Below are 25,386 nucleotides of genomic sequence, written 5' to 3' on the forward strand. Positions count from 1 at the left end.
AACAGGCAGCAAAGCAGCATGGACCCCAGCAGAGCTCAAAACCTCTCTGCACACCTTTAGGCTGGAATTCAGATCCACCTCTAGTGACACTTTAGGGCTGTACTCCAGGATCTCACCTGTCACCCCCAGTGACACCTTCTCCAGCCAGGCAGCTAAAGATCCAAGTTCCAAGTTTTAATAAAACAGCTGAGCTGCTTTTTCTGGCGTGGGCAGTGAGGAGCTGGCGTGTGCTACACTACCATGCTGTCCGAGGGTCCACTGCAGTCAGATCAGGTCTTGGGAGGGCAGACAGCCGTGGCCGTGGGGCACCGCAAATGCAGAATGGCCTCATCGAGGTGAATGAACACCTGCTGGACACGATTGAGTCACGCATGCTGCAGTACAAGTGACTGGAGTCTGTTCTGCTTCTGGGCAAGGAACAATTTGCTGGTGTGGACATTTGGGTCCGTGTCACGTGGTGGCCCAGATCTATGCTATCCGGCAGTCCATTTCCAAAGCCCTGGTGGCCTGTTACCAGGAATATATGGATGAGGCTTCCAAGAAGGAGATCAAAGACGTCTTCTCCCCTTCCTACCCCCCCCCCCCCGCCCACCCCCGTCGCTGTGAATCCAAAAGAAAAATGGAGGCTCTGGTGCCCATGCCTGCTATCAGAAATCCTACCCATAAGCCCATCACAAGGATGAAGGTTCACCTTTGTAATAAATACTGGGTTTTTAAGGTTAAAAAAAAAACAAAAAACAGCTGAGTCTACCGGGAACAGACATTCAAACTACTACAACCATGTTTGAGGCTGTGTCTCTCATTGCTCTGTGAGCTTCTGGAACGTTCTCCACTCTCGGTCTTCCTTGCAGGCACAGATACACTGGCGTTACAGCAGCCTGCCATGGCTTCCAGCTTTGAGGTAAAATCTGAACCAGGTACTGAGTTACAATGAGTGTTTTGTCCACTGGACCATCCTGCTGGCCCTGGGAAACTGTAGTATTCAGACCAGCTTTAGGTGTGCAGCTAAACTGAATAGAAAATACAGGGACTGCTCACTCCATTGTCTCCCCTTCAATAGCCCCCCACCCAAGCATGGCCATCCGTTGCAAATGATGAACCTACATTGGCCTCTCACTGTCACCCCAATCCACCGTGTCCAGAAGGGTTCACCTTTGTTGCTACCCATCTTGGTTTTGTCATCTGGACCCATCGTGACTTTGTTACAATGTCACAGGCGATCTGTCCTCCTCCTTCCTCCCTCCGTCCCACTCACTCCCAGCAACACTGAACAACTTGGTCTGAAGCATCTTCTCTTTGGAATCATCCAGAACGGAGCTGTGCAGATTGGTTTCTTGCACTCAGAAACATGCATCTAAGTTTCCTTTGTGTCTTTTCATGGCTTGATAGCTCAGTCCATTAGGTGCTGAACAATGTCCCATTGTGAAGCAGTTGGCAGATCTTTCTATTGAGGCTCTGAGGAATCCATCACACTTCTTCTGAATGCCAAAAAGTCTGTAGCCAAGAGACTGCCACCCACCCCTGCTATTTTGATAACCCCATGGGAGATGGATACCTGGCTGACTAGGAAAGAAAGGAGTTCAGGGCTGGACAGATGGCTTAGTGGTTAAGGAACTGGCCTGCAAAGCCAAAGGACCCAGGTTCAATTCCCCAGAACCCACATAAACCAGATGCACAATGTGGCACATGTGTCTGGAGTTCATTTGCACCTGCTGGAGGCCCTGGCATGCCATTCTCATTCTTTTTCTTTTGCTTACTCTTTGCTTCTTTCTCTCTCTCAAATAAATAAATAAAAATAAAATATATTTTTAAAGATAAAAGGAAAAAGGAAGGAATTGAAAGAAGTTTGCTGCCTTCACACTTGCTAACCCTTTCTGCTCCCCTTCCCTCAACCTCAACCTTCTGATATAAACCTCTGGCCCAATGCTAGGGTGTCACCTTGCATTTCCAGAGTCCTGACTGCTGAGATGCAAAGTGTCTCTATAGGACTCACTTCCATTAAAGTCTGATTTCCTTGTTGTGGAGATTCCCACTTGTTGCTGATTTTTTTCTAGCACACTATATGGATATATTGTAGCTTATGTATGAATCAACTATGGAGGGACAGTTTTTGTTGCATCCAATTTCTGTCAATTATGCCTAAAGCTACCATAAACATCAGGGTCTATTTTGTGTGGACATGGGTTCTCTGTCCAGAAATTTTTTTAATATTTTATTTTTATTTATTTATTTGAGAGACACAGAGTCAGACGGAAAGAGAGAGAAGATGGGTATGCCAGGGCCTCAAGCCACTGTTAACAAACTCCAGACACATGTGCCATCTTGTCTATTTTGTTTACGTGGGTCCTGGGGAATCAAACCTGGGTCCTTTAGCTTTGCAGGCAAGTGCCTTAACCACTAAGCAATCTCTCCAGCCCCAAGAAAATGTTTTTAATGCATTTTGGAGACGCCATAGCCAAAGCTGGCCTTGAGCTTCTGTCTCTACCTCCCTAGTGCTGGTATTACTGGTGTGCCATCACACCCAGTTAAAGGATTTGTATTCTTTGTGGATTTGTAACTTAATATACTCTTTTATGTATTCTTTTTAATTTTTATTTATTTATTTTATTTATTTGAGAGAGACAGAGAAAGAGAGAGAATGGGCACACCAGGGCCTTCAGTCACTATAAACAAACTCCAGATCCATGTGCCAGCTTGTGCATTTGGCTTACGTGGGTCCTGAGGAATTGAACCTGGGTCCTTTGGCTTCACAGGCAAGTACCTTAACCACTAAGCCATCTCTCCAGCCCTCTTTTAAGTATTTTTTAAAAATATTTTATTTTTATTTATTTATTTGAGAGTAGGAAAGAGGCAGAGTGAGACAGCCAGAGAGTGGGTGTACCAGGGCTTCCAGCCACTGCAAACAAACTCCAGATGCATGTATCACCTTGTGCATCTGGCTTACATGGGTCCTGGGGAATCAAACTTTGGTCCTTAGGCTTCTCAGGCAAACACCTTAACTGCTAAGCCATCTCTCCAGCCCTCAAGTATTTTTTCATAGAGAGATATTTGTTTACCCTTTCCTTCGGCCCCCCAAATCCAGAATGGGAACAGTGGTCCATGCCTCTTCACGTCTAAGCCAGCCAGGGCAGCCAGGCCTGAGCCCTCTGTCGCACACACCGTCCTGGCCACTGTGCTGGGAACCAGCTAATGGATCCTTGGGGCATGCAGGCTGGTTTCCACCCTCTGCTCTGACTTTAATGGCTCTGTATTTCTGAACAAGGAAACTGCCTCTCGGAGCTTCTGCCCCCTCCCCTAAACAGAGGGTCCACGTCAACGGAGGTGCCATGGGACTTCAGTGGGATGGATGGTGAGGCCCAGACGTAACACAGTCACACTGCAGTATTTTTCATAAAAGCAAGAAGTGACCTGGCCAACCTCTGCCTCGGTCACTGTCTCAGAGAATATTCTCTTGAAACCTCTACTTGAGTTGTCCATATTCTCCCATATTTCTTGGCTTCATTTACTAAGCCATCAGAATAATGGATTAACGAGGGAAGATCAAGAATAACAAGACAGAGAGTGAGGAGTCTCGTCTTTGGGGACCACAGATGACTCGAGAGAGAGTTCCCTGAGCACCACATGAATAGGGGTCTGAGCTTCACCCAAGGGCACCGTTCAGACTTCACATCCAATGACCAAGGTCCAATGACTTTCTGGACGAGATCATGGTGGGAAAGTACAAAGATGGGTAGGACAGCCTGAGTCCATGGAGAATGGGCAGCAGGGTGCTGTCTCTTACTGCTCACGATACCTACGACCTTTCACAGGAGGCTGCCAAGCTCATTGTGAACTAAAGTTCCTGAAAAGCACTGCACCTACTTTGAACAAGGCTAAATAGACTCACAGAACTCCTGTGACCATGGAAAGGTGGAATGTTGTAGATTCAGAGCCACATTACGTGGGGCTACCTTTCACCCCTTAGTAGCCATTTATTGCCCACTTCTGGGTCTCACCTAATATCCTTGTGACTATAAGGTGATAAGGTGAAACCTTTCTGGAATGTACTAACAGACCACCAGCCCAAAGGTCAAGAATTTCATCAGGTAGCATGTACAGCAGAGATTTCCCCAGTTTACTGTCGCCAGCCTACCTGATCCGCCAGTGTGTTTGAAAAGTGCCCTGATTTAGGACTTTCTTCTGTTCTGTAACTACAAAACCTTCCGGAAATTGTTACTACTTTAGAACATAGAGTTTGGGGTAACCTGAATCTGTGTTCCTGGACTATGGTCACTCATATTATAATGGGATGTTCAGGGTCAAGGAAAGTCCATGAATCCTAAACCCCAAATAATTGAATAAAAAAGACTGAAAAAGCTAATTATTAAATTATGTTTATTGGGCTGGAGAGATGGCTTAGCAGTTAAGTGCTTGCCTGTGAAGCCTAAGGACCCCGGTTCGAGGCTCGGTTCCCCAGGTCCCACGTTAGCCAGATGCACAAGGGGGCACACGCGTCTGGAGTTCGTTTGCAGAGGCTGGAAGCCCTGGCGCGCCCATTCTCTCTCTCTCCCTCTATCTGTCTTTCTCTCTGTGTTTGTTGCTGTCAAATAAATAAATTAATAAATTTAAAAAAAAAAGGTGTGCACCTCCATGCCTGTCTCCATCTTAAAAAAAAAAAATTATGTTTATTGAGGAAAGTACAGAGCCAAGACAAGCCACCACGTGGAGGGCCTGGGAAAATAGGGAAAGAAAAGAGAGAAGAGAACATTTTAAAAGCTCCTATCCTGTGGGGCAGGGGCTAGAGGGGACAAAGAGCCCACGTAGCGAGGAAGGGCTAAGGGGATCTCCCTTCAGCCAGCCCACTCTGGGCCTGGGACCAAGGGAAAACTCACCAACAGCTGGAAGTTCCCAAGTGGTCGGGTAGCTCAGAGTGCATGCCCTCCCCTGGCAAAGGTATTTATAACCTTATGGTGGTGGGCTGTCTTCCAGCCCAGATGAACCAGAGGGACAACTGATTGATTAGGGCTAGGGGCTGTCTTAGGAAGAAGCTAGCCAAGTTCTGGGGCCTGAACTTGACCAACTACAATGTTTAAATCAAAGACCTCCTTTCCAGGAGGGGCCCAGGTTGCTTGTGGTAAACAAGGTTTAAATAATAGAATTCTAGCAAGTACAGACTATTGCAGTCAGGTTCACATTGCTGTTAGAAATCACCCAACCAAGAGCAGCTTGTGGGGAAAAAGAGGTTTATTTTGGCTTACAGACTTGAGGAGGAAGCTCCATGATGGCAGGCAAAACGATGGCATGAGCAGAGGGTGGACATCACTCCCTAGCCAACATACGGTGGACCATAGCAATAGGGGAGTGTGCCAAACACTGACAAGGGGAAACTGGCTATAATACTCATAAGGCCACCCCCAGGGAACCTAGCATTCAGATCAACTAATTTTATAGGGGTCCCCTGAATCAAACCACCACACAGACCATCCTGTCTTTTTTACTTTTAGGGGCCCAGTCACCCTAACTGCACTGCCTCTCAATATTTGGCTCCAGAATAAGCTTATGTCTTATGCCCTTTGAGGTAAGAGCTATTGACATCGACACCATGAGACAAGATGAGAAGTTACCGGTTTAGACCCAGTCCCACACACCCACCCCTGAGGCTGAGTCAGCGGCTTTTGTTTACTGCCATGGAGATGACACAGTGGAAATCAGGTCTTCAGTTAAAATGTCACCGCACATCAGACAAAAGGGATCATGGGCTTGGAATTAAGGGAGACAGACATCATGGTTTCCAATGTGTCAGCCATCCTCCTCCTCCTGAGTGACTTCAAGCTGGTCACTTAACTCTTCTGTGCCTCGATGTCTCCATCAGTCAACTGGGTGCCTACAACACACTGATGACAATGGCAGTGGATAAGGAAGAAGGGACGCGGTGAACCAGGACCAGCTGGTGTTCATGTCGAGCTTACCTATCCCGCTGAACAGAAAACTATTTCCATAAAGACTTTAAGTCACTCTCAATTTTGTTCTAAGCTTAAAAAAAATGCATTTGTTAGTGTTTAATGCATTTGATCTTTGCTGGTTCTTGGCAAGGGTCCCACACTGAGGCCATCCCTTTGAGAAGTTCTAATTAAAATAAGTGCCTAGAGGAAGGAAGGCTGCTCCTCTGGCTGGGTTCCACCCACATCTTGATGGAAGCACCAGAGGCCACATGAGTCAGCCCAGCTGGGCCCCAGACGTAGGGCACAGAGGGTGGGCCGCCCAGCGTGGCTCTCCCAAGACCAGGCATGGCACCCTGGAAAGGTGGGTCCTCCTGAAGGGTTTGCAGCAGACAGCCATGATGTGATTCTAAGTTCTGGCATCTTGCTTGGCATTTGAGTTCCTTTCTGTAAGTGGTATCATCTCCTTGGTGGATCCCAAGACCTCTAAGCTGGGCAGGAGTGTGCCCTCCTGGGACTCATCCACACGACTAAAGGAGACATCAGAAGAAATAATAGGTCCAGATATACCACAAAGTGCCTTGTCCAGCTTTTTCAGAGGCACGGGAAGGCTGCCAGGCAGAACATAGAATTCCTGTGAAGGGCCCAGAGAGAGAGAAGGCGGCAACATGGTACTGGCACGCTCCAGAGCCATGCGGACATGCACATTGGCAGTTTCTCAGTTGGCCATGGCAGTCCTGGTTTTATGAAACTAGCTCATTACTGAGGCCGTGACACAGACACTATTGCAGTCAGGATGACTCTGACCCGCTTTGGGGCTATGGATGCTGCTGTTTCCCCTCATGCTAAACGAGTGCTTGATGCAGAACCGTGTGCTCTCTCGAGACACCTACAAGGAGAGACAGCAGTTAGTGACTGTGGAGCTGTATGAAGAGAAGGAACGTATGTCTGTGCCTCACGTACCGTTGCTGGCTACTCAGACCGGAAGAAGTGCCAACGTAGCCAGTGGGCTCACATCCTAGAGAGCACAAAGCCAAAAACAAGCAAGGCTGAGGAATAAGAAGGGAGGAAGACGCATTGCTTGGTAAGGAGAGCACAAAGGAAATGTAAGGATTTTTACTCAAGGAGTCTCCACATCTCCATATAAGAGAGAGTGTTAGGAATAAGCATACTCCTAAAGCAGGCTCAGTTCAAGGTCATTGTTCGAGAATTATAGCAACGACAGACATAACCAAGCAGGGTTCATCACAAGCAAAACACCCAGTCAGTCATATTGAGTGGGAACCCTTCAAAGTGGGAACCCCACATGAGGACTGGATTGGGGGCGTGGGGTATGTTGGAGCCATCCCTACCTATAATTGAAGGTGTCCAAACCTCACTGATTGTCTATAGAAAGTTTAGTAGTAACTTAGAATTCTACTAGAAGCAGCAAGGCTGAAAGAACAGGTGAACTTGACCTGCATGCTTGCCGCAGACTGTAACTGAACTGTAACTGAAGCTTCCCAGCTGCCCTTTACTTCTGTGGCTGAATTCCCAGTGCCCACCTCAGTTATCCACGTCGGGTCTTTCTCCAAGCCAACAATACAGTTTCTAAATTCCTTAACCACATCAATCCCAGAAGCAGGGGATTTCTCCCTCTGTCTTTCATAGGTTGTAGCAAGCATTCTTCATAAACCACTCCTTGGCATCACCCTGAGAGTCAGGTTCCCCAGACACCCCACCAGCCTCATGTATGCCAGATTCCTATCCCTCCCCACCCCACCCCGGTCCCTATGCCCCACACACTGGGCGCAGTCTGAGGTACAATGTAGCCAGTGAAAAGGTGTGCTTGGGGCAAGAGTGTGTGCTTGGGTGATTTATCTCCTGCGGCTAGAGAAGGGATTAGCTGGGTCTGGCTCTTCTGCCTTCTTTGTGAAGTTCCCCAACAGAGCCGCCGCTGTGTGACGATTCTGAACACTGGCTGATTAGAACCTCCTGACGGTGGGATTGAAATGCTGCAGATTGAGCGCCGCCAATTATCCTGGGCTCTCTTTGATCCCATTTCTTACAGTCAGGTTCATACTGCTGGCAGAAATCACCCGCCCAAGAGCAGCTTTGGGGAACCAAGGGTTTATTTTGGCGTAAAGACTCAAGGGGAAGCTCCACGATGGCAAGGGAAAATGATGGCATGAACAGAGGGTGGACGTCACCCTCTGGCCCATGTCAGGTGGACAACAGGAACAGGAGAGTGTGCCAAACACTGGCAAGGGGAAACTGGCTATAACACCCATAAGCCTGCCCCCAACAATACGCCACCTCCAGGACGTTTTAATTTCCAATTGCCATCAGCTGGGGAGACCAGCATTCATAATACCTAAGTTTTCGGGGGCACCTGAATCAAAGCACCACACCATTCATAGCCATTTATCACCCACCTCTGGATCTGACCTAACATCCTTTTCACTATCAGATAAAACTTCAAGCATGTGTTAGGTAACTAAGTTATTAGGTGGCTTCTAGCTTCCATCAGCCCCAAAGCTAAGAATGTCTTCTTTTTGCTGTAGCCTCAGATGTTTCCCCTCTTTGCTGTAACCTGTCTTTCCTGATGTCTCTGCCAATGTGTTTGGTAAATGCATTGATTTATGATTTTCTTTTATTCTGTAACATAAAAAGAAGAATCTTGCGGAGTCTTCCTCAGGCATACAATGGGGTGACAGTGGATTCTGTTCTCTCATACTGAGGCATGAATGAAGTACGGGTGCATGATGCCTACACACACCAGACATCCTGGAGCTTAGAGTTATTGCTGCCTGTAGACACTGCTCAGTGCAAGCACAGTCATGGGATGCAGTATTTACGGCTGGGCCATGTGTTCCCCTAATTAACCTTGCTAACCTTGCCCTAGCTGCTCAGGACATGAAGCCTGCTCTCCCTGCCCTCCCTTTACCATTCAAGGAGCCTTCAGGGCGGCATGCCTGCCGGGAACCTCTGGCTGTCAACACCATGACCCGCCCAGCTGCTACAGCAGTAGCCAGGAGGCATCTCAAAACAGGGCCAGGTCCCACCTGCACCAGGAGACGTTCCCAGATGAGCGCTGGCTAAGTGACTCATCTGAGCCCAGTCGCCCTGAAGGGATGGAGCAGGTTGGGCCGGACCAACAGGGCCATCAATCAGCCTTGGCTACTCTATGGACTCACCTGGGCCACACCCAGACCACCACCAAAGACAGAGAGACCAGAGATGGGCTGTCCTTTACAACCTCTTCTTGTGCAATGACTCCCACACTCCCTGGAGAGTGGTGGCAGGACAGACAGCAGCAAAAAACACCCTAGTCCTGGCAAAGCTCTGCCCTCACCGAAGGCCACCTTCCAGGGAAAAGAAGCTTCCACAGTAGGGTCTGTTCACTGTCACCAGCTTGGCCCTGACTACAGTGGCATCTCCTGCAATGGAAACAGCACCCTTTCAGGCCAGCCAAAATGCCACTGTCTGGCCGGAGAGATGGCTTAGCAGTTAAAGTGCTTGCCTGTGAAGTCTAAGGACCCAGGTTCGATTCCCTGTCCTCACGTAAGCCAGATGCACAAGGTGGCACATGCATCTGGACTTCGTTTGCAATGGCTGTAGGCCCTGATGTGCCCATCCTCTCTCTTGCTCTGTCTTCCTATCTTTCGTATTAATAAATAAAGTTTTTTTTAATGCCACTGTCAAGGCTTGTCTCAGCAGGGACACAGCCATCATGGAGACATCCCTTAAAGATTGACAGAAAAACAAAAACAAACAAAAAACATGCCAGTCAAGGTGTGGAGCCACAGCAGATGAGACTGGAAGAGGTGCTGGTAAGCACAACCGTGGGGAGCAGGAGGGACTTCTCAGAGAGCCAGAAGATGGCCATTTACTAGATATCAGCCAGGGGACTTCAGGGAGGCCCGAAAAAGCCTGGAGACACCAGAACTGCATAGGGGCTGAGTCTGTGCCCACAGTTACCTCCACTGTTCTGAGAGGCAGCCAGGCAAGGGGGTCTTGTCCCTGGAGCTTATTTATAACCAGGAATTGTGGTGGCAAGGTGGTAAGGGGCCAGTGCCACAGTGCAGAAGCCATGGGCCCAGACCTCCTGGCTCAGGGATGGCTCTCACTTGCTGTGGTGCTGGAGCAAGGTGCTTCATTTCTGAGGGTCAATTTCTTCTTCTTATGAAAGGGGATAAATAGGGCATTGACCTTAGAACTCCTCTGAGAATTAAATACAGAGATGTATTGGCACAGGTCTGACACACAGAAAACCCTTGTAAATGTTAGCCACTGGCGGTTTGGGGAGCGGGTGCTTGGGAGGGTCATTAAAGGCCACAGCCTTGGAGCCCTGATGATGAAAAGAGACCTGCATATAGATTGTGCCCACATGCCATGCCAGTACCAGGGTATGACGATTTTTCCTCATTTTACATAGGGGAAACTGAGGGTCAAGGACATTAATTTATTTATTTATTAATTTATTTATTTATTGAGTGTGCCATAAGTTAACATATTTGATTCCCTCCAAAAGCAGAAGTGAGGACTAGTCTCCTCATCTTATGTATGGGAAACAATCATAGAGAGGTTAAGTAATTTGATCAAAGTCACACAGCCAGGAAACTCAAGTTCATCAAGGTCCTAAAGCCAAGCTCTTTTGGCTCGGTGCTATATCGCAGGTTTTGGCTCATTTATGTTTCAAAAGTGTCTATCATAGCCCAAAGCAAGCAGAAGAAACAAGTGTCTTGTGAGGTCCCATGAAAGTATCACTGAGGGAGGGGCTGGGGGATGGCTTAGCGGTTAAGGCATTTGCCTGCAAAGCCAAATAACCCAGGTTCAAGTCCTCAGGGCCCACGTTAGCCAGATGCACAAGGGGACACACACATCTGGAGTTCATTTGCAGTGGCTGGAGGCCCTGGCACGCCCATTCTCTCTCTCTCCCCCTTTTTCTCTGCCAAATAAATAAACATTTTTTTAAAAGTATCACTGATACAGCCAGAACAGGCAGCCCCCACAGGACTCAGGCTTCCACAGGTGTCTACAGCCATGTCCTCAGACATGACTATGGTGTCCTGAGCTACCCTTTCTGTGACATACATGGGACACCTCACTTCCTGTTGAGCCCCAGTGAGATGTAACAACTGAGTGTTGGGAGGTCTTGGGTCCCCAGACACAGGAGGCTGAAGACACAGGGCCATGGCTGCTCTGGAAACAGAGGACGGAAATATGGACTTGTGAGATGTCTACCTGAGGTCATGCGCCAGAGAGAGAGAGAGAGAGAGAGAGAGAGAGAGAGAGGGAGAGAGAGGGAGAGAGAGTCATGAATAGTGAGAGCAGAAGGGTTGCTGGTCTACTTCCTCATGTGATGTGACAGGTGAGGGACACAGGTTCCCTTTGCTTCCCTTCCCTAACCCTTCCTCTCAGCCTTTAAGGACCTGTATGCTTGGCTCTCGTGCATCGATTTGCAGAAAAGTTAATTCAGTTTATCAGAAAGGATATCGCAGCTGCTATCCGGAGGGTCGTAGGTCCTAGTGCAAGGGGACTCAGTACCCATCATCTCAGTGCCCAAAGAGTCAATCCATTGCCTTCCACTGTTTCCTGTCTTCCAGTTTTTCAGTAACGTGATGTGGACATGAACCTTGAATTCGGTAACAACACTCTGATCTCTCTGCCACTCAGGGCTTTCTCTACTCTGCAGCAGACCCCAGCCCACGGATTCCCTCCCCCCCTCCAAAAGGCCAGCTACCTCCAACCCCAAAACATCTGAGGGTGAGCCTGGAAACCACTCACTACTCTGCTCATCACTTGCAAGGGCAAGAATGTGAGCAAAACACATGCTAAGACTTCCAGGACTGGTTCTTCGTGGCTCTACAGCTTCCTCCAAGCAGAGAGCGGAGGGCAGCCTGGTCTGCAAGGGCCACAGGTTCTCTGTGGGAGTACTGATGCCGCCTTTGCTTGACAGCAGGGACCCACATGTGGCCCTCCACAGCTTCGCTAGGTACAAACCAGACCTTGCAATGTCCTGGTGGAGGAAGGATTCAACAGTCTGGACAAGGGACTTCTCTGCGCTGGTAACTGCGTAACCTTTGACCCTCTGCTCTTGGCATCGACAGCTCCAGCTGTGGTGTTAAGCTCCCCACGGGGACCCAGGCCTGTGCACACATCCAAGAAAAGTCTTCCTTCTTGGGTCTTGCTTCCCGAGCCTTCCTGGAGAGGACTCCCCACGGCTGTGAAGGCTGCATCAGTTGGAGGGCAGGTTGAGGGAGCCTCACTCTAAACCACAGGACCAGACCCAGGAGAAATGAGATTGGCACAGCCTTATGTATTCTGGGGGCTCATGTCAGAACAGACCTGAGTGTCATGGTCTCTTCAATAGGCTGCTTTCTGGGAGACCTAACTTCCTGCTGGGAGGACAGAGGCCCGCATCTGCTCTGCCTGGCTGCCTTCCCCACTTGGCCCAGAGCAAGGCAGATGCAAGCCCTTTTGGCACTGAGCAGAGGCCTGGAAAAATCTTTGTTGACTGATTGCATGATGTATAGTGCTGACGGACTCTTAGTTTGAAAGGATCCAGATGCTAGAACATCTGTCCTTCAGCACAATGCAGAAAGCCAGGGTGGCCAGGCAGCAGTTATATAGTACCTGCAAGTCCCGCAGGGGATACTTTGTAAAAAATGTGTTTTATGTGCATGTGTGGGCACACGTGTGTGTGTGCAGGTTGTGGGAAGATCACAGGCCTGAGTGTGCAGGCCATGGGACCACCTTGAGTCCTATTGCTTAAGAACACCATCCATGTTTTCAAATATTTCATTTATTTGCAAGGAGACAGAGAGAAAGAGAATGGATGCACCAGAGCCTCTGACCACTGCAAACCAACTCCAAACACATGCACCACTTTGATGGCTTGATGTGGGTACTGGCGTATTGATTCTGGGTTGTTAGGCTTTGAAGGAAGAACTTTAACTGGCTGAGGCATCTCTCCAGCCCGCCATCCACTTTTAAGTATTTTATTTGAGTGACAGGCAGAGAGAGAGAATGGGTGCACCAGGGCCTCCAGCCACTGCAAAGGAACTCCAGACACATGTGCCCCCTTGTGCATCTGGCTAACGTGGGTCCTGGGGAATCAAGCCTTGAATTGGGGTCCTTAGGCTTCACAGGCAAGCGCTTAATTGCTAAGCCATCTCTCCAGCCCCCCACAATCCACTTTTTGTTTTTTGGTTTTTCAAGATAGGGTCTCACTCTAGCCCAGGCTGACCTGGAATTCACTATAGAGTCTCAGGGTGGCCTCGAACTCACGGAGCTCCTCCTACTTCTGCCTCCCGAGTGCTGGGATTAAAGGCGTGCACCACCACGCCCAGCCCATCCCCTTTTTTGAAACAGGGTCTATTACTGGCCTGAAGCTTGCCTAATGACTACATTGTAAGCCAGTAAACCTTAGGGAATCTGCTGCCTCCATCCACCTCCCTAGTACTGAAATTACAGGCGTGGCCCCACACCTAGCTTTTTTACATGCATTCTGGAACTCAAACTCAAGTCCATGCTTGTAAGGTGAGTACAACTGGGCCATCTCCTTCATCCCCACTCCACCAAAAACACCTGTCTTTGAGACGGGGTCTCACGTATCCCCAGGCTGGATGCAGCTGAGGATGACCTTGAACTTCTGATCTGGGGATTACTGGTGTATGCTACCACACTGGATTGTATGCAGTGCTGAGAACTGAACCCAGGGCTCCTAGTCTACTTAGACGAGCACTATACGAACTCAGCCACACCCCAGCCCACCACAGGATGATTTTACAAGAGCTCACAGGATCGAGAGCTCAGTCCTGTGTGCACAGCGTGGCTGAATGAGGAGGCACTGACATCATGGCCACCTCCAGAGGGCTGGAAGCAGCCGTTAAAAGAAGCACGCCGGAAGCCATGTATGAACAAGTATTTTAATAGCTCAAACTCGGTGCCCCCAGTTCTGAAGAGGCAACTTTGGACGTCCCAGAAGCCAGCATTCACCCACCTGTGCTCCCTGCACGCCAGCCTCCTCCGGTACTGACTCGTCCAGGATGGTGGCTCCTGGGGACCATCCTCTTAGCTATGCATCTCAACTGCATTAGTTGGACAACTCAGTTAAACAGAGGGACAAATGTTGACTGTCTACGTAGGACCAGCCCAAGCTGGCAAGGAAAAGCACGCTGCGTACATAGATACGGAGGGCGGAGCTCCTGCCTGCGCCCCTGAAACATTACATTTGTTTTGCTGCAAACTATCACGAAGGATTCTGCTGGCCAGGGCGTTTCCACCCAACAAGCTAGATGGTGGTCACAAGTTCTGGGTGCCCCATAGTGCCACCAGCCCAGAGTTCTCACGCATCATCCACTGGAGTCTCTGTGGGAAACATGAAGTCCAGCTCCTGCCTCTGTCTAAGGGTCAATTTCCTCAGGAATCACCGTGATCATAATGTCTTCATTGCCCCGGCGGACAACCATGTTCAGAGTGCTTTCGTTTTTAATGACGTCACTGACGTCATTGGCGGAGACCACCGACTGTCCGTTGATGCTGATGATGACATCATTTTCCTTGAGCCCACCACTGCAACACAAAGGGACACAAACACTCGTTGGCATTCATCCAGGGAGGCTCAGCTCAGAACCTGCCCGGGGCAAAGGGGAGTGATCAACTAGAGCGGAGCAGATGGCATTTCCTTTTGAAACTTTCACGTCACATCACCAATAATGTCCAGTGCAGCCTATGGCATTAGTGTGACCTGCTGACTGCCTGTCCCCAACGGAGACAAGGATCTATCTGCCAGGTATTGTGACCAGGGCCAACTTGCTGATGAAAGTAATTCCTCCGGGAATGAGGAATGGGGTGGGGGGACGTGTCCATTTGGAGGTGGCTCCTTTCTATGGTGGCTGTACCTCCAGCTCCTAGGTGACAGTGTCGATATGGTGCCATGATCCTTTCCACTCTAACACAGGCGCCTGAAAAAATTTTCCCACAAAGACCAACAAACGGGAAATATCTGGGGCTTTGTAGGACCTGCGGGGAACTCTCACGCATGCTCTCCCCTCTCTCTCTTTTCTATTTAATTCTGCTAGAGGCAACAAAAGCTGCCCCAGATAAGATGTCGTCATCTCTGCAGACATGGCTGTGGTCCAGTAAAGCATGTGTGGATGCTGGAATTTGCATTTCATAGCATTTGCAACATCACAAGACAGTGTTCTAGAATTGTGTGCATATGTATATAGTGTGTCTGCACAGGTACATGTGTTCGTGTGTGGGGGTACACATGTCATATACATGCATAGAGGGCAGAAGTTGATTGATAACAATCTTCCTCACTCTCTACATTTTTATTTTGAGATAGAGTTGCTCACCAAACCTAGATCCCATCAACTAGGTGAGATGAGCTCAGCTAGCAACTGCCCCCATCTTCCTGTGCCAGCCTCCTGGGCACGGGGATTATAGGTATGTGCTGCCACAAATGGCATTTGTCACGTGCACCAGGGATCTAAACCCTTTCCTTGTGCTGGAGGGGAAACCCACTGAGATATCTCCCCAGACCTGTTTTGAAATTTTTCCAATCATATTTTAAAACAAATAAAAATGACTTGTTCTTAGCCCACAGGACATACAGAAGCAGCAGTGGGCCACAGGTCCGGCCCCCCCAGGGCCTGAGCCTTTACGGCTCCTGGTCCCCCACATCTTTGGATGTTGTTAATACATGTAACGAGTCCAACTGTTGGCTGAGCTACTTCTTTCGTGCTATTTTAATGTCGCTTGGGTTATTTTTCGAGCAGTGTTGACAAGTGTGTCCTAATGGATCACAGACACAGTTAGAGAAGGCTGCAGGAGGGATGGATCCTGAGGCTCAGGACGCTGCTCCACAAATCCCTTCTCCAAACTAGGCTTCCTAGAGACCCCGGACTACCCCAGGGCTTTGGCGAAGTGAGGACTTTCCCAGGCAGGAAACGCTCGTGTAGATGGGCCCCAAGTCCAATCAAGTCAGGAGACCCGCTGGGACCGGGACCACCGAGCACATTTATCAGAAGTAGGTGCACTCATTCCCCTCGGCTGCCCCAGGAGCCGCATGCGTCACCAGGAAAGGGAAAACCCTCCGCACTCACGCTTCTGCCGGCGTATCGGGAATGACTTCAATGATATATGCTCCCGAGAGGACGTCTGGGAAGTCCCGGTGGCGGTCCTTCAGCTCTTTGACCTTGCTGCTCGGGAGAAAAGGCCCTGGAGTTACTACTAAGCACCAGCTGGTCTCTGACCACACTCGGGTCCTGCCAACTTCCCCTCTTATCCTCCATCTCAGTGGAACATTCTCCCAGCACTCTGATTCTATTTTATTTCATATGTGCGTCTCGGTGGAGACCCGAGGAGAACCTGGAGTTGCAGAACCTTCCCTTCCACCTTTGCTTGACGCAGCATCTCTCGTCGTTTTGCTACCGCGAAGGGCAACTGGTCTATGGGCCCGAGGATTCTCCCGACTCTGCATCCCACTGCCACGGGCACGTTGGCATAACAGACTCGCGAGCCGCCGGGTGTCTGGATTTTCACACGGGAGCTGGCCATCTCTTGCAGAACAAGTGCCTGTAACTGATGAACCATCTACCTCCCTAGCCCTGATCCTATTTTAAGATGGCCTGCCTACTGCAGAAAAGGGCTCACTGTGTCACACTGTGTCACAGGGACATACTTTAATCGTTATCTTTTTTTATGATGTAGTTATGTTAATAACAGCAACCACTGATGGAGCCGTAACACGGGACATGGCTGACCCAATGCACAGCCCCGCTCTGCCACTTGCTAGCCTCACTACTGCCGGTGTGATCAGCTGTTCTGCCTTTCCTCAGCTGCACAATGGAGTAAGCAACAGAGTTCTGTGACTGTTTTTCAAGGTAGGGTCTCACTCTAGCCCAGGCTGACCTGGAATTCACTATGTAGTCTCAGGGTGGCCTTGAACTCATGGGGACCCTCCTCCCTCTGCCTCCCGAGCGAGCCCTGGGATGAAAGGCGTGCGCCACCATGCCCGGCTCCTGTGACAGGTTTTGGTGAGGATCATGTGGCAGCTGCTGTGGCCGGTGGCTATGGCCCTTGCTGGTCTGAGCCCGTCTACAAGGTAGGCACATGTACACTGCTAAGCTCATCGTGGAGCGAAGGACACCGAGTCCTTGGCTGTTTTAAGTCCAGAAACATGGAAGCTGGCGGATGAGCCGGGAAGGTACCTTACGCTCTAAGCTCCTTCCCCTGCCTCTCCAGGTTCACAAGGCGAGCCACTTGTGTGACTTTACCTGGGCAAGCCATGCGTCTTCTGGGATGCCGGGAAAGGTAGAACCATTCCTAATTTGTGTCAAATGTCTTATCATCATAGTTAGTATCTGTGGCATTCTGGTCTCGGTTGAACTACAAGTTTCAGCCATGCTGGTGTGAACTCAAGTGCCAGACAGCAGCTGCACCGACTCTGAATATCCCGCAGAACGAATCAACTGATTAGAAGAGCTTCGATGTGCAGAGGAAGCGTGGAGATTGTCTTGGGCTATCTTAGCCCCTTTGGTGGCCAATTATCCCTCTCTGTGTCTGACCTAACATCCTGTGACCTAAATAAACCCTTTATAAGGATAAGAACACACCCTCTAGCTTGCACCAACCTGAAAGTAAGAATATCACCAGACAGCATCTGAGACCTATAGCAGAGATTTCTCCCACTTTCCTATAACTGGCCTACCTGTTGTTTCCACCAATGTATCTGAAAAGTGCCTTGGTTACTGACTTTCTTTTGGTGTGTAACTATAAAAACTTCGTGAACTACAGGGACACAGTATTGGGGGCAACCTGAATCTGTGATCCCAGGCCGTGGAACTTCAGAATAAACTAACGGATACTCCCTTTGAATAGAGCTGTGTTTTACATCCACGTTGGCTGAGCAGGTTCCCTGTTTTTCATCCAGGTTCCCCCTACAGTATGTCATGAGTGCCTGGCAACCCCGAGGCAGCAACTTTTACTGCTTGAGAAAGCAAGTCCGTCAGTCATCGCTCCCTGCGGCGAGGCCTGCCTGGCATTCCTGCAGCCACAACCCACGGCTGCCGTGGGCATGGGAGTGGGGTGCTGTGGGCTGGGGTGGGCACTGGAGAACTCCCGGAATGTGAGTTTCAACAGAACACGTGCTGAAATGAAGGCATGAGTGCGAGGGAGTGAGCCAGCCCTCTGATGTCCGGACTTGCCTTCAGAAAGGAGGACAAGTCTTCCAGATGTTCTGAACACAAAAACACAGATACCCAGGCCAACGGGCCCTCCTGTGACCCAGTGTGACTTAATTAACTTTAAGCAGAAATGGAGATGTCTGCAGGCAACGGACAGTTTTCCTTCGGGGGTGCTACAAAGGCCTCGTGGCGCTCAGGAGTCCTCAAGTACAGGGCAGACGCGCGCATCCTGCTTACCCACCTGGATGTGAGAGACATCATTCGGATACCAATATACTTCTTCTTGGTGATGGTTTTCCCTGAGAGGATAACAAAGGGGCAACAGGTCAGCTCAGTCTGTGGGACTGGTGGGGACGCAGGAGACAAGGATCCAATGACCCAGCTTCCGGCACAAGGTCAGGTTCAGAGGGGGTACCTTGAGACTGGGGTGCAGTCCTAACTTGGATCCTGCCCTGCTGTGGGACCTTGGAAATACCCCATCATTTCCTCTAGCAGCCAGGCTCTTTCCCCAGGCTGGTTCAACCCATACATGTTATCTCGAATGGGGTTTCTCCACTCAGGGTCCCCAGCACCTCTCCAGGGCTGACCATATACATTTCGCTCAATTTTTTTTTTAAATTTATATATTTATTTGCACATTATTTTATTTTAATTTTCAATTCTTGATAGGACCTGACATGGCTGGACTTAGGGACCATCATGTTCCTCTTCCTTGAGCCCCTCGGGGGAAGCTAAGGTACCCCAGGCCTCCTACATCTTATTTACCTTTGGCCTGTCGGTCGTGGGACTCTGTCAGGAACTTCTTGATCTTATCTGATGGGATTGCGAAGGAGATGCCCGCCGTGACCTTCAGGGTGTTGATGCCAATCACCTCCCCATCCTGTAGAGCAAGATGCACGTGGCTTATTGAACCCATTGGGGGTTGGAGGCAGGCACACACTGGGGGGGGGGGGTGGAAGGAGTCTTTGAAAAACGTTGCCTAGCACTCAGGAAGCTGAGGTAAGTGGAGTGACCCTAAGTTCGAAGTCAGCCTAGGTGGTCTGGGGATGGTGATGGCAGAGGCATCAGGCTCTTGGGCAGCACTGGCCACGCTCAGCCTTGGAAGGACTGATAATCAGTGATCTCCTTGCTGCACACACAAGATAATCTCAAAATCCACAACCTTTGCTGCTGAGACTGTATTAACTGTTCGCAGTGTACTTCCACGAGCTGTCGGTCCCTGGCACCAAGTGTCCCTGGAGGTGGCAGGTATTTCATCCCGGGCCTGGCTACAGGTAACCTTGATTTCATCCTCTGTAAATGTCCCTCTAGCTCTTCAATTCTATGCTGCAGTACTGACTGAGATGTGGCAGGCCTTCAGGGAGGGTGCCCAGCTGTGGGCAAGCATGAAACAGAACCAGACCAGATCACCTCCGCTCTGCCATCGCTGAGACTCGCTCTGGTGGGAAAGCTCCGCAGGGACCCTCAGCATGATGCCACATCCCTTTCTCTGAGCTGGACTTGAACTACACTGTGCCCATCTGTGGCTTGAAACACAAGCCTGACCTCTGGCCTTACTCCTTCCAGGAAAGGTTGGTAGGGTCAAGGGCAGAGAGACAGCATTCACAGGGCCCATGTTAAAGCAATTGCATCATGGGCTCCAGCAAGCTCACATTCAAAAAGAAAGCAAAACCAAACAGCGTGCGGACAGAAGAAAACACACACCGTGGCAGGGGAAAAGGCAGGCCTTACCAGGTTCACCAGCGGGCCTCCCGAGTTTCCATACTGAAAGTGAAAAGAGACAGAAAGGTTGTGATTGCGTCGTGACATGAGCTAATCTATATCGCTGCCAGCAGCTTTGAGAGCTCTGTGCTGGCAGATGGGGCATGGCTTTGGCTTTGCTCGCTCTGGGACTTGTTTCGGCTGGCTAAGTTTGCTGAGAGAAAAAAAAAAGAAAACCTTAATCATTTGGGGAAATGTTGGGATGCATCATGGGAATTGGTGGGCTCAAGGCCTACCCCTTCTCTTCCTGGCTAAGACTGGCTGCCCCCTTGCTCTGGGGTTCCCACGGTCAATCCTCCACACCCCGCAGTGGAGCTGGAGTCCACTCGGTCTATTCTGGTTGCCAGACTTCCTACCGACTGCGAGGAGACGTGGGGACAGAGCCTACGAGAGGCGGCACAGACACGAAGCTCACTGCGCTTCAGAGCCAGAAAGCGCGGCTCTGTAAAGACGCCCATCCCGCAGGGAGGGAGCTGACGCGGGGAAATGTGCGCTCGAGCCGTTCCGTGGATGAGCTGTGTGCAGTGGCCCACGGGCTCGGGAAGCAACCACAGGGAATGGTGCAGACTTATGCAGAGACCGTGGCAAAGAGCAGTGGTGAGTACCCCGCTGCCAGGAAGGGAGGCGGGGCTGCATACACCCTCAGTGTGCCTGAGGGGCTGCCAAGCAGGGGAATAACTAGACCTGGAGGTAGACTGGGAGCTTCTTTTGACAAATCCAAGGTTCCCTCTGCAGAAGTGGGGTGATTACTCATGGGGTGCTAGCAACCCTCAGTCTACTCTGCCATACAAGAGAATCCTTTCAACAGAACTACGAGGAGGGCTGGCTTAGCGATTAAGGCATTTGCCTGCAAAGCCAAAGGATCCAGGTTCAATTCCCAGGTCCCATGTTAGCCAGATGCACAACAGGGTGCATGCATATGGAGTTTGTTTGCAGTGGCTGGAGGCCCTGGCACACCCATTCTCACACTCTCTCTTTCTTCCCCTTTCTCTGTCAATTAAATTAAATATTTAAAAAAAACTACGAGGATACTGACTTGATTCCTAAACCCAGCCTCCTCTGGAAGAAACCTGCTCCAACCCCAGCGGGGTGAGGGCGGGAGGAGTGGCTCACGTTAATGATGGCGTCTGTCTGGATGTAATCCATGTCGGAGTTCCGGAGCCCCAGCTCTTTGCCGCCTCTCTGGGTGGTGCTGACAATCCCAGTGGTGACGGTGTTTTGAAGGGAAAAGGGGCTTCCAATGGCAACCACGAACTCCCCTGGCCGCAGCTCAGAGGAGCGGCCAAGCAGCAGGACCGGCAGCTTTCCCTGCAGAGGCAAGAGCACGCCGGTGAATGCAAACCCAGTCAGAATGGCGAAGGTCAGCTGGAAACGCCAGGGCCTGGGGCACCACGTTCCGGGCTCACACTCTTCTCCTGGGGCTGAAGTGCCCACCATCATCCACACATTGCACACCATTCGGCAATCAGTGAACAAGGGGCCTCCTGCCAAGGAAAAGGAGAGGATAGGAGGCCATCTGCGGATCTTGCAACATAGGTACAGACTTGTTGTGAAACCTCAAGAGAGAGGACCAGGGGAGACATGGATTCAGGATAGTCTCAGAAAGAGAAGGCCCGGGGAAGCAGCCTGCGCCCACGTGCCTTGGGCAAGCAGGGAACCAGGCCCCTACTTCCTACAGCGCACCTCAGCTGGGTCCTACATGGGGGGAGTCCTGAAAGCAGGAACCTGCTGACTTCCTCATGAACCCCAATGCCAGCGAGGCATAGGGATAGGTGCCACATCCAGGACTCAAGACACCAGGACTCAAGTAGTAGATTACCTCTCCATCCCTGTCAGGTATCAGTACCAGCCTGTTCCCAGGCTTGCCAGGCTGAGGAGCCAGCCCCAGAATGCCACAGAGGGCTGGAAAGATGGCTCAACAGTTAAGGCATTTGCCTGTGAACCCTAAGGACCCAGGTTCGATTCCCCAGTACCTATTTAAGCCAGATGCACGAGGTGGTGCATGCATCTGGAGTTTGTATGAAGTGGCTAGAGGCCCTGGTGAGCCCATTTCTCTCTTTTTCTCAAATATATAATTTTTTTGTTAATTTAAAAAAGACTGCCCATTTCCTCACCTTATGAAGCCTACACAGTTGGCAGCCCCAAACAGCAACTTAGAACAAGGCAAGGCCAGTTCAAGTCTGAGGAGCTGAGTGACTAGGGAAAAGCAAACAATAGCTCGAGGATGCCGTGAGTTTGAGGCCACCCTGAGACGACCTAGTGAATTCCAGGTCAGCCTGGGGTAGAGTGAGACCCTACCTCAAAAAACAAAAACAAAACAAAACAAAAAAAGAATACTTGCCTCTTGAGCATAAGGGCTTCCCTAGGTGGGAAGTTCAGAAGACACCATGGTGCTGGGAAGAAGTGACAGAGGAGTGCTCAGCACTGCAATGTCTCTATCACACCTTCCAAGGCTCAGGGTCCATTGTGGAAGAGGTGGCAGAAAGGATGTAAGAGCCAAAGGAAGGGTAAGACTCCTTACAATGTGCTCTTCTAGACACAAAATGGCCTGCATACCCGTGACCTCAGAGTGCCTGACACTACCTACACAAGACCATCGTAATAGGAGGCAAAGATGATGACATCAAAATAAAAGAGACATAAAAGCTGGGCACAGCCACGCTCATCTGTAACTGAAGTCCAGAGTGAGCAGAGACAGAAGGGCCCACAGGGGCTCTCAGGTGGGAAGCAGCTCTGGATTGAGGAAGAGAGCCTGCCTCGGGGAAACGCACACCCTGGCCACAGAGAAAGACAGCCCGCAAGCTGCCCTCTGACCTCCACACACATTGACACATCCAAGTTCACACACTACACCCTATGTACATGCAAAAGTCAGAGAGAGAGAGAGACACCACAAGAAAGAAAAAATGGAAGGAAAGAAGAAGCGAAGCAGGCTGGAGAGATGGCTTAGCAGTTAATGTGCATGCCTGCAAAGCCTAAGGACACAGGTTCGATTCTCCAGTTCCCATGTAAGCTAGATGCACATGGTGGCGCATGCGTCTGGAGTTTGTTCACAATGGCTTGAGGTCTTGGAGTGCCCATTCTCTCTCCATCTCTCCCCCTGCCCATGTCTCTAATAAATAAACAAAAATAAATCTTTAAAAAAAATAAAAGCAGCAGCAGTGAAGGGAGAGGGAGGGCGAGAGAGAGGGAGGGGAAGAGCTAGGGGCCAAATGTGGGTAGAGGTGGCGTGGTGAAAACCAGTGAGTTTAGCAGCTCTCTACCGGGGAGAGGCAGACAGACCCCTGCTGGTGAGCTGAGGTCATGGTAACCCTTCAGCACGTGAGTACATGCGCCTGAGTGACTGGAGACAGAGCAGAGGTTAAACCCTCGGACTGAGGCACATCCAAGCCTCTCTTCCACTGCATAGACACCCCCACATCCCACAAACATACCCAGTAAGGATGATGCTGGCTTTAAAAAATATATATTCATGTAAAAGCCGGGCGTGGTGGCGCAACACCTTTAATCCCAGTGCTCGGGAGGCAGAGGTAGGAGGATCGCCGTGAGTTCGAAGCAACCCTGAGACTACATAGTGAATGCCAGGTCAGCCTGGACTAGAGTGAGGCCCTACCTCAAAAAACCCAAAAACTTTAAAAAAATAAAATAACTATTCATGTAGGAAGAAATGTGGAAGAGTGGATTACAAGATCGGGTTGATCAGGAAACTAAGGAAGAGGCGCCTGCCTTGACCCAGACATCGAGCACTGCAGCCCCAGAGAGCAGTGCCCCCAGCTCAGGACAGTCCAGGGCCAGGCCTCACAAGCACGCGGGCCCTCGGTCTCCTCATTTGGAAAGTGGGAACAGCACAGTCCATCAATCTCGTTGGTTTACTGTGCAGACTCGGTGACTTGGGCTCAGAGCAGCTCCCTGAAAATAGCCGGCTGGGCTGGCATACGCATCAGCTAAGCATTGGCTGAGTTTCCAGTCTTCAAGTCCCTGAAAATTCAGTGGGGAATTCTACCCATTGTGCTACTGCTGGCCTATGCATATCATGAGACACAGTACTGCCTCGACTGTGACCCTTTCCCCCCGAGGTCACCTGAGGCTAGTCTACAGCATTCCCTGCACAGACGAGCAAGCTCAGCGCGACGTGTTTACCCTGGGCTGGCGCCAAGAGCCCCTGCCAGCAATGACCTCAGCAACCATGACAGGGTGGGGCAGAGCCAGGCTGCCGAGGCGCAGTCGGCCACACCAGGGGAGGCCCACCAGGACAACAACACCCCGTTGGGACCCAGAACTGGCCGGGAGTCCTGTCTTGGAGGCTACAAGGCTGGCTGTGAGAGTTAGCAGGACAGGTGGCCAGAGCCTACGGCAGGTCCGCCTGGTCACCCAGGGAAGCTGCGTTAGAGACAGGAATTCCAGCTCAGACTTTGACTAGTGGGCAGAGCCCCATCTCAGCCACCAAGTGTGGACCACACCAGAAGGGTCAAAGTAGGCTCCACCTGGGACTCGTGATCCATATTTAGCTTGCACCCGTTTCCAGCTACTGTCTCTCCTTCCTAGTAGGAGAGCCAGCAGAGACCTAATGACAACTCTGTCCACCTCTTTTGCTCCAATGTCTGAGCTCAGGCCCAAAGGATGCTGGGAAGGAGATAAACCCTTTGGGGGAAGCTGTGTGGACAAAGGGAAGGACTTCTACAAGGGCAGGAGATGCCCACCCACACTCTGTGAGAGAGCCAGACCCACAGGGGGTACTGCCTGCTGCCAGGATGAGCCAAGGGCATCGTATAGACAAGCCTGATTCAAGTGCTACACAGCTGTTCACTGTCACTGAGGTGACCAGGACTTGCCAGTGATGAGTCTTATCATGTAATGAATTTATGAGCAAGGAGTGAACCATTTCCTGTCAGACAACGAGGCACTTTCGTGGCAACCTGAAGACCTGGGAGCATAATTGCCTCATTTTATAGATCTGGAAATTGAGGCTCACAGATAGGAGGGGTTTCTGTCATCCACAAACAGCCTGGCTAGCCGAATGCACCAAGAGCAACTCCCAGCCCTTGAACCTACATCCTCCTACATAAGGCAAAAATTCTAATTCCTGGACTTCTAATTATAGATCAAAATCCCTGCAAGGGAGTGATGTGGTGCCGAGATGTCGAGATGTCGGCCAGGCCAGATTTACAGCTCCCCGTGCGGTCAAGCTGCCTTTGGGGAGCCATTTGGCCCTTGCTCCCCACAGGTGCCGGCTGGCTGTGCAAGCCTCAGGCTCTTCAGCCTTATTCAGATCCAAGTGGGGCTCGTTCTTAGCCACAATCCTCACTCCAGGCCTGTCTGCTCAGCAGCTCTACCTCTGCTGGCCAAATTCCTGCCTCGTAATTGAGCTCGTAACTCCATCACCGTCTAGACATCTGCGCTCCGAGGGGTCCAGGGAGATACGAAGGTCCGCGGGGCCGGAAGGCACGGCACGTTGCAGCCTCGACCCGCAGGTGCCGTCAACACTTCGGGGTCCCTGCTCTGCGTCCAAAGGCCGCTTCCCATGGCCC

The 25,386-nt window shown here is 50.6% G+C and overlaps 1 protein-coding gene and 1 pseudogene across 1 annotated transcript in view; one reads left to right on the forward strand and one right to left on the reverse strand.

The window, feature by feature from the left end:
- The first annotated feature begins 240 nt into the window (after positions 1-240).
- LOC101617221 lies at positions 241-666 on the forward strand (annotated as a pseudogene).
- A 13,151-nt stretch (positions 667-13,817) lies between these two features.
- Htra1 (HtrA serine peptidase 1) overlaps positions 13,818-25,386 on the reverse strand; it is a 55,703-nt gene continuing 44,134 nt past the window's right edge. Inside the window, exons 4-9 of the mRNA XM_004659207.2 lie at positions 20,972-21,166; positions 19,829-19,861; positions 18,863-18,977; positions 18,339-18,396; positions 16,016-16,111; positions 13,818-14,477 (exon numbers count right to left, since the gene is read on the reverse strand). Coding sequence (XP_004659264.2) covers positions 14,309-14,477; positions 16,016-16,111; positions 18,339-18,396; positions 18,863-18,977; positions 19,829-19,861; positions 20,972-21,166 — 666 coding nt within the window. The 3' untranslated portion in view covers positions 13,818-14,308. The remainder of the gene's footprint in view (positions 14,478-16,015; positions 16,112-18,338; positions 18,397-18,862; positions 18,978-19,828; positions 19,862-20,971; positions 21,167-25,386) is intronic.

The sequence above is a fragment of the Jaculus jaculus genome, chromosome 1 (genome assembly GCF_020740685.1).
Source record: "Jaculus jaculus isolate mJacJac1 chromosome 1, mJacJac1.mat.Y.cur, whole genome shotgun sequence".
Classification (NCBI taxonomy): Eukaryota; Metazoa; Chordata; class Mammalia; order Rodentia; family Dipodidae; genus Jaculus; species Jaculus jaculus.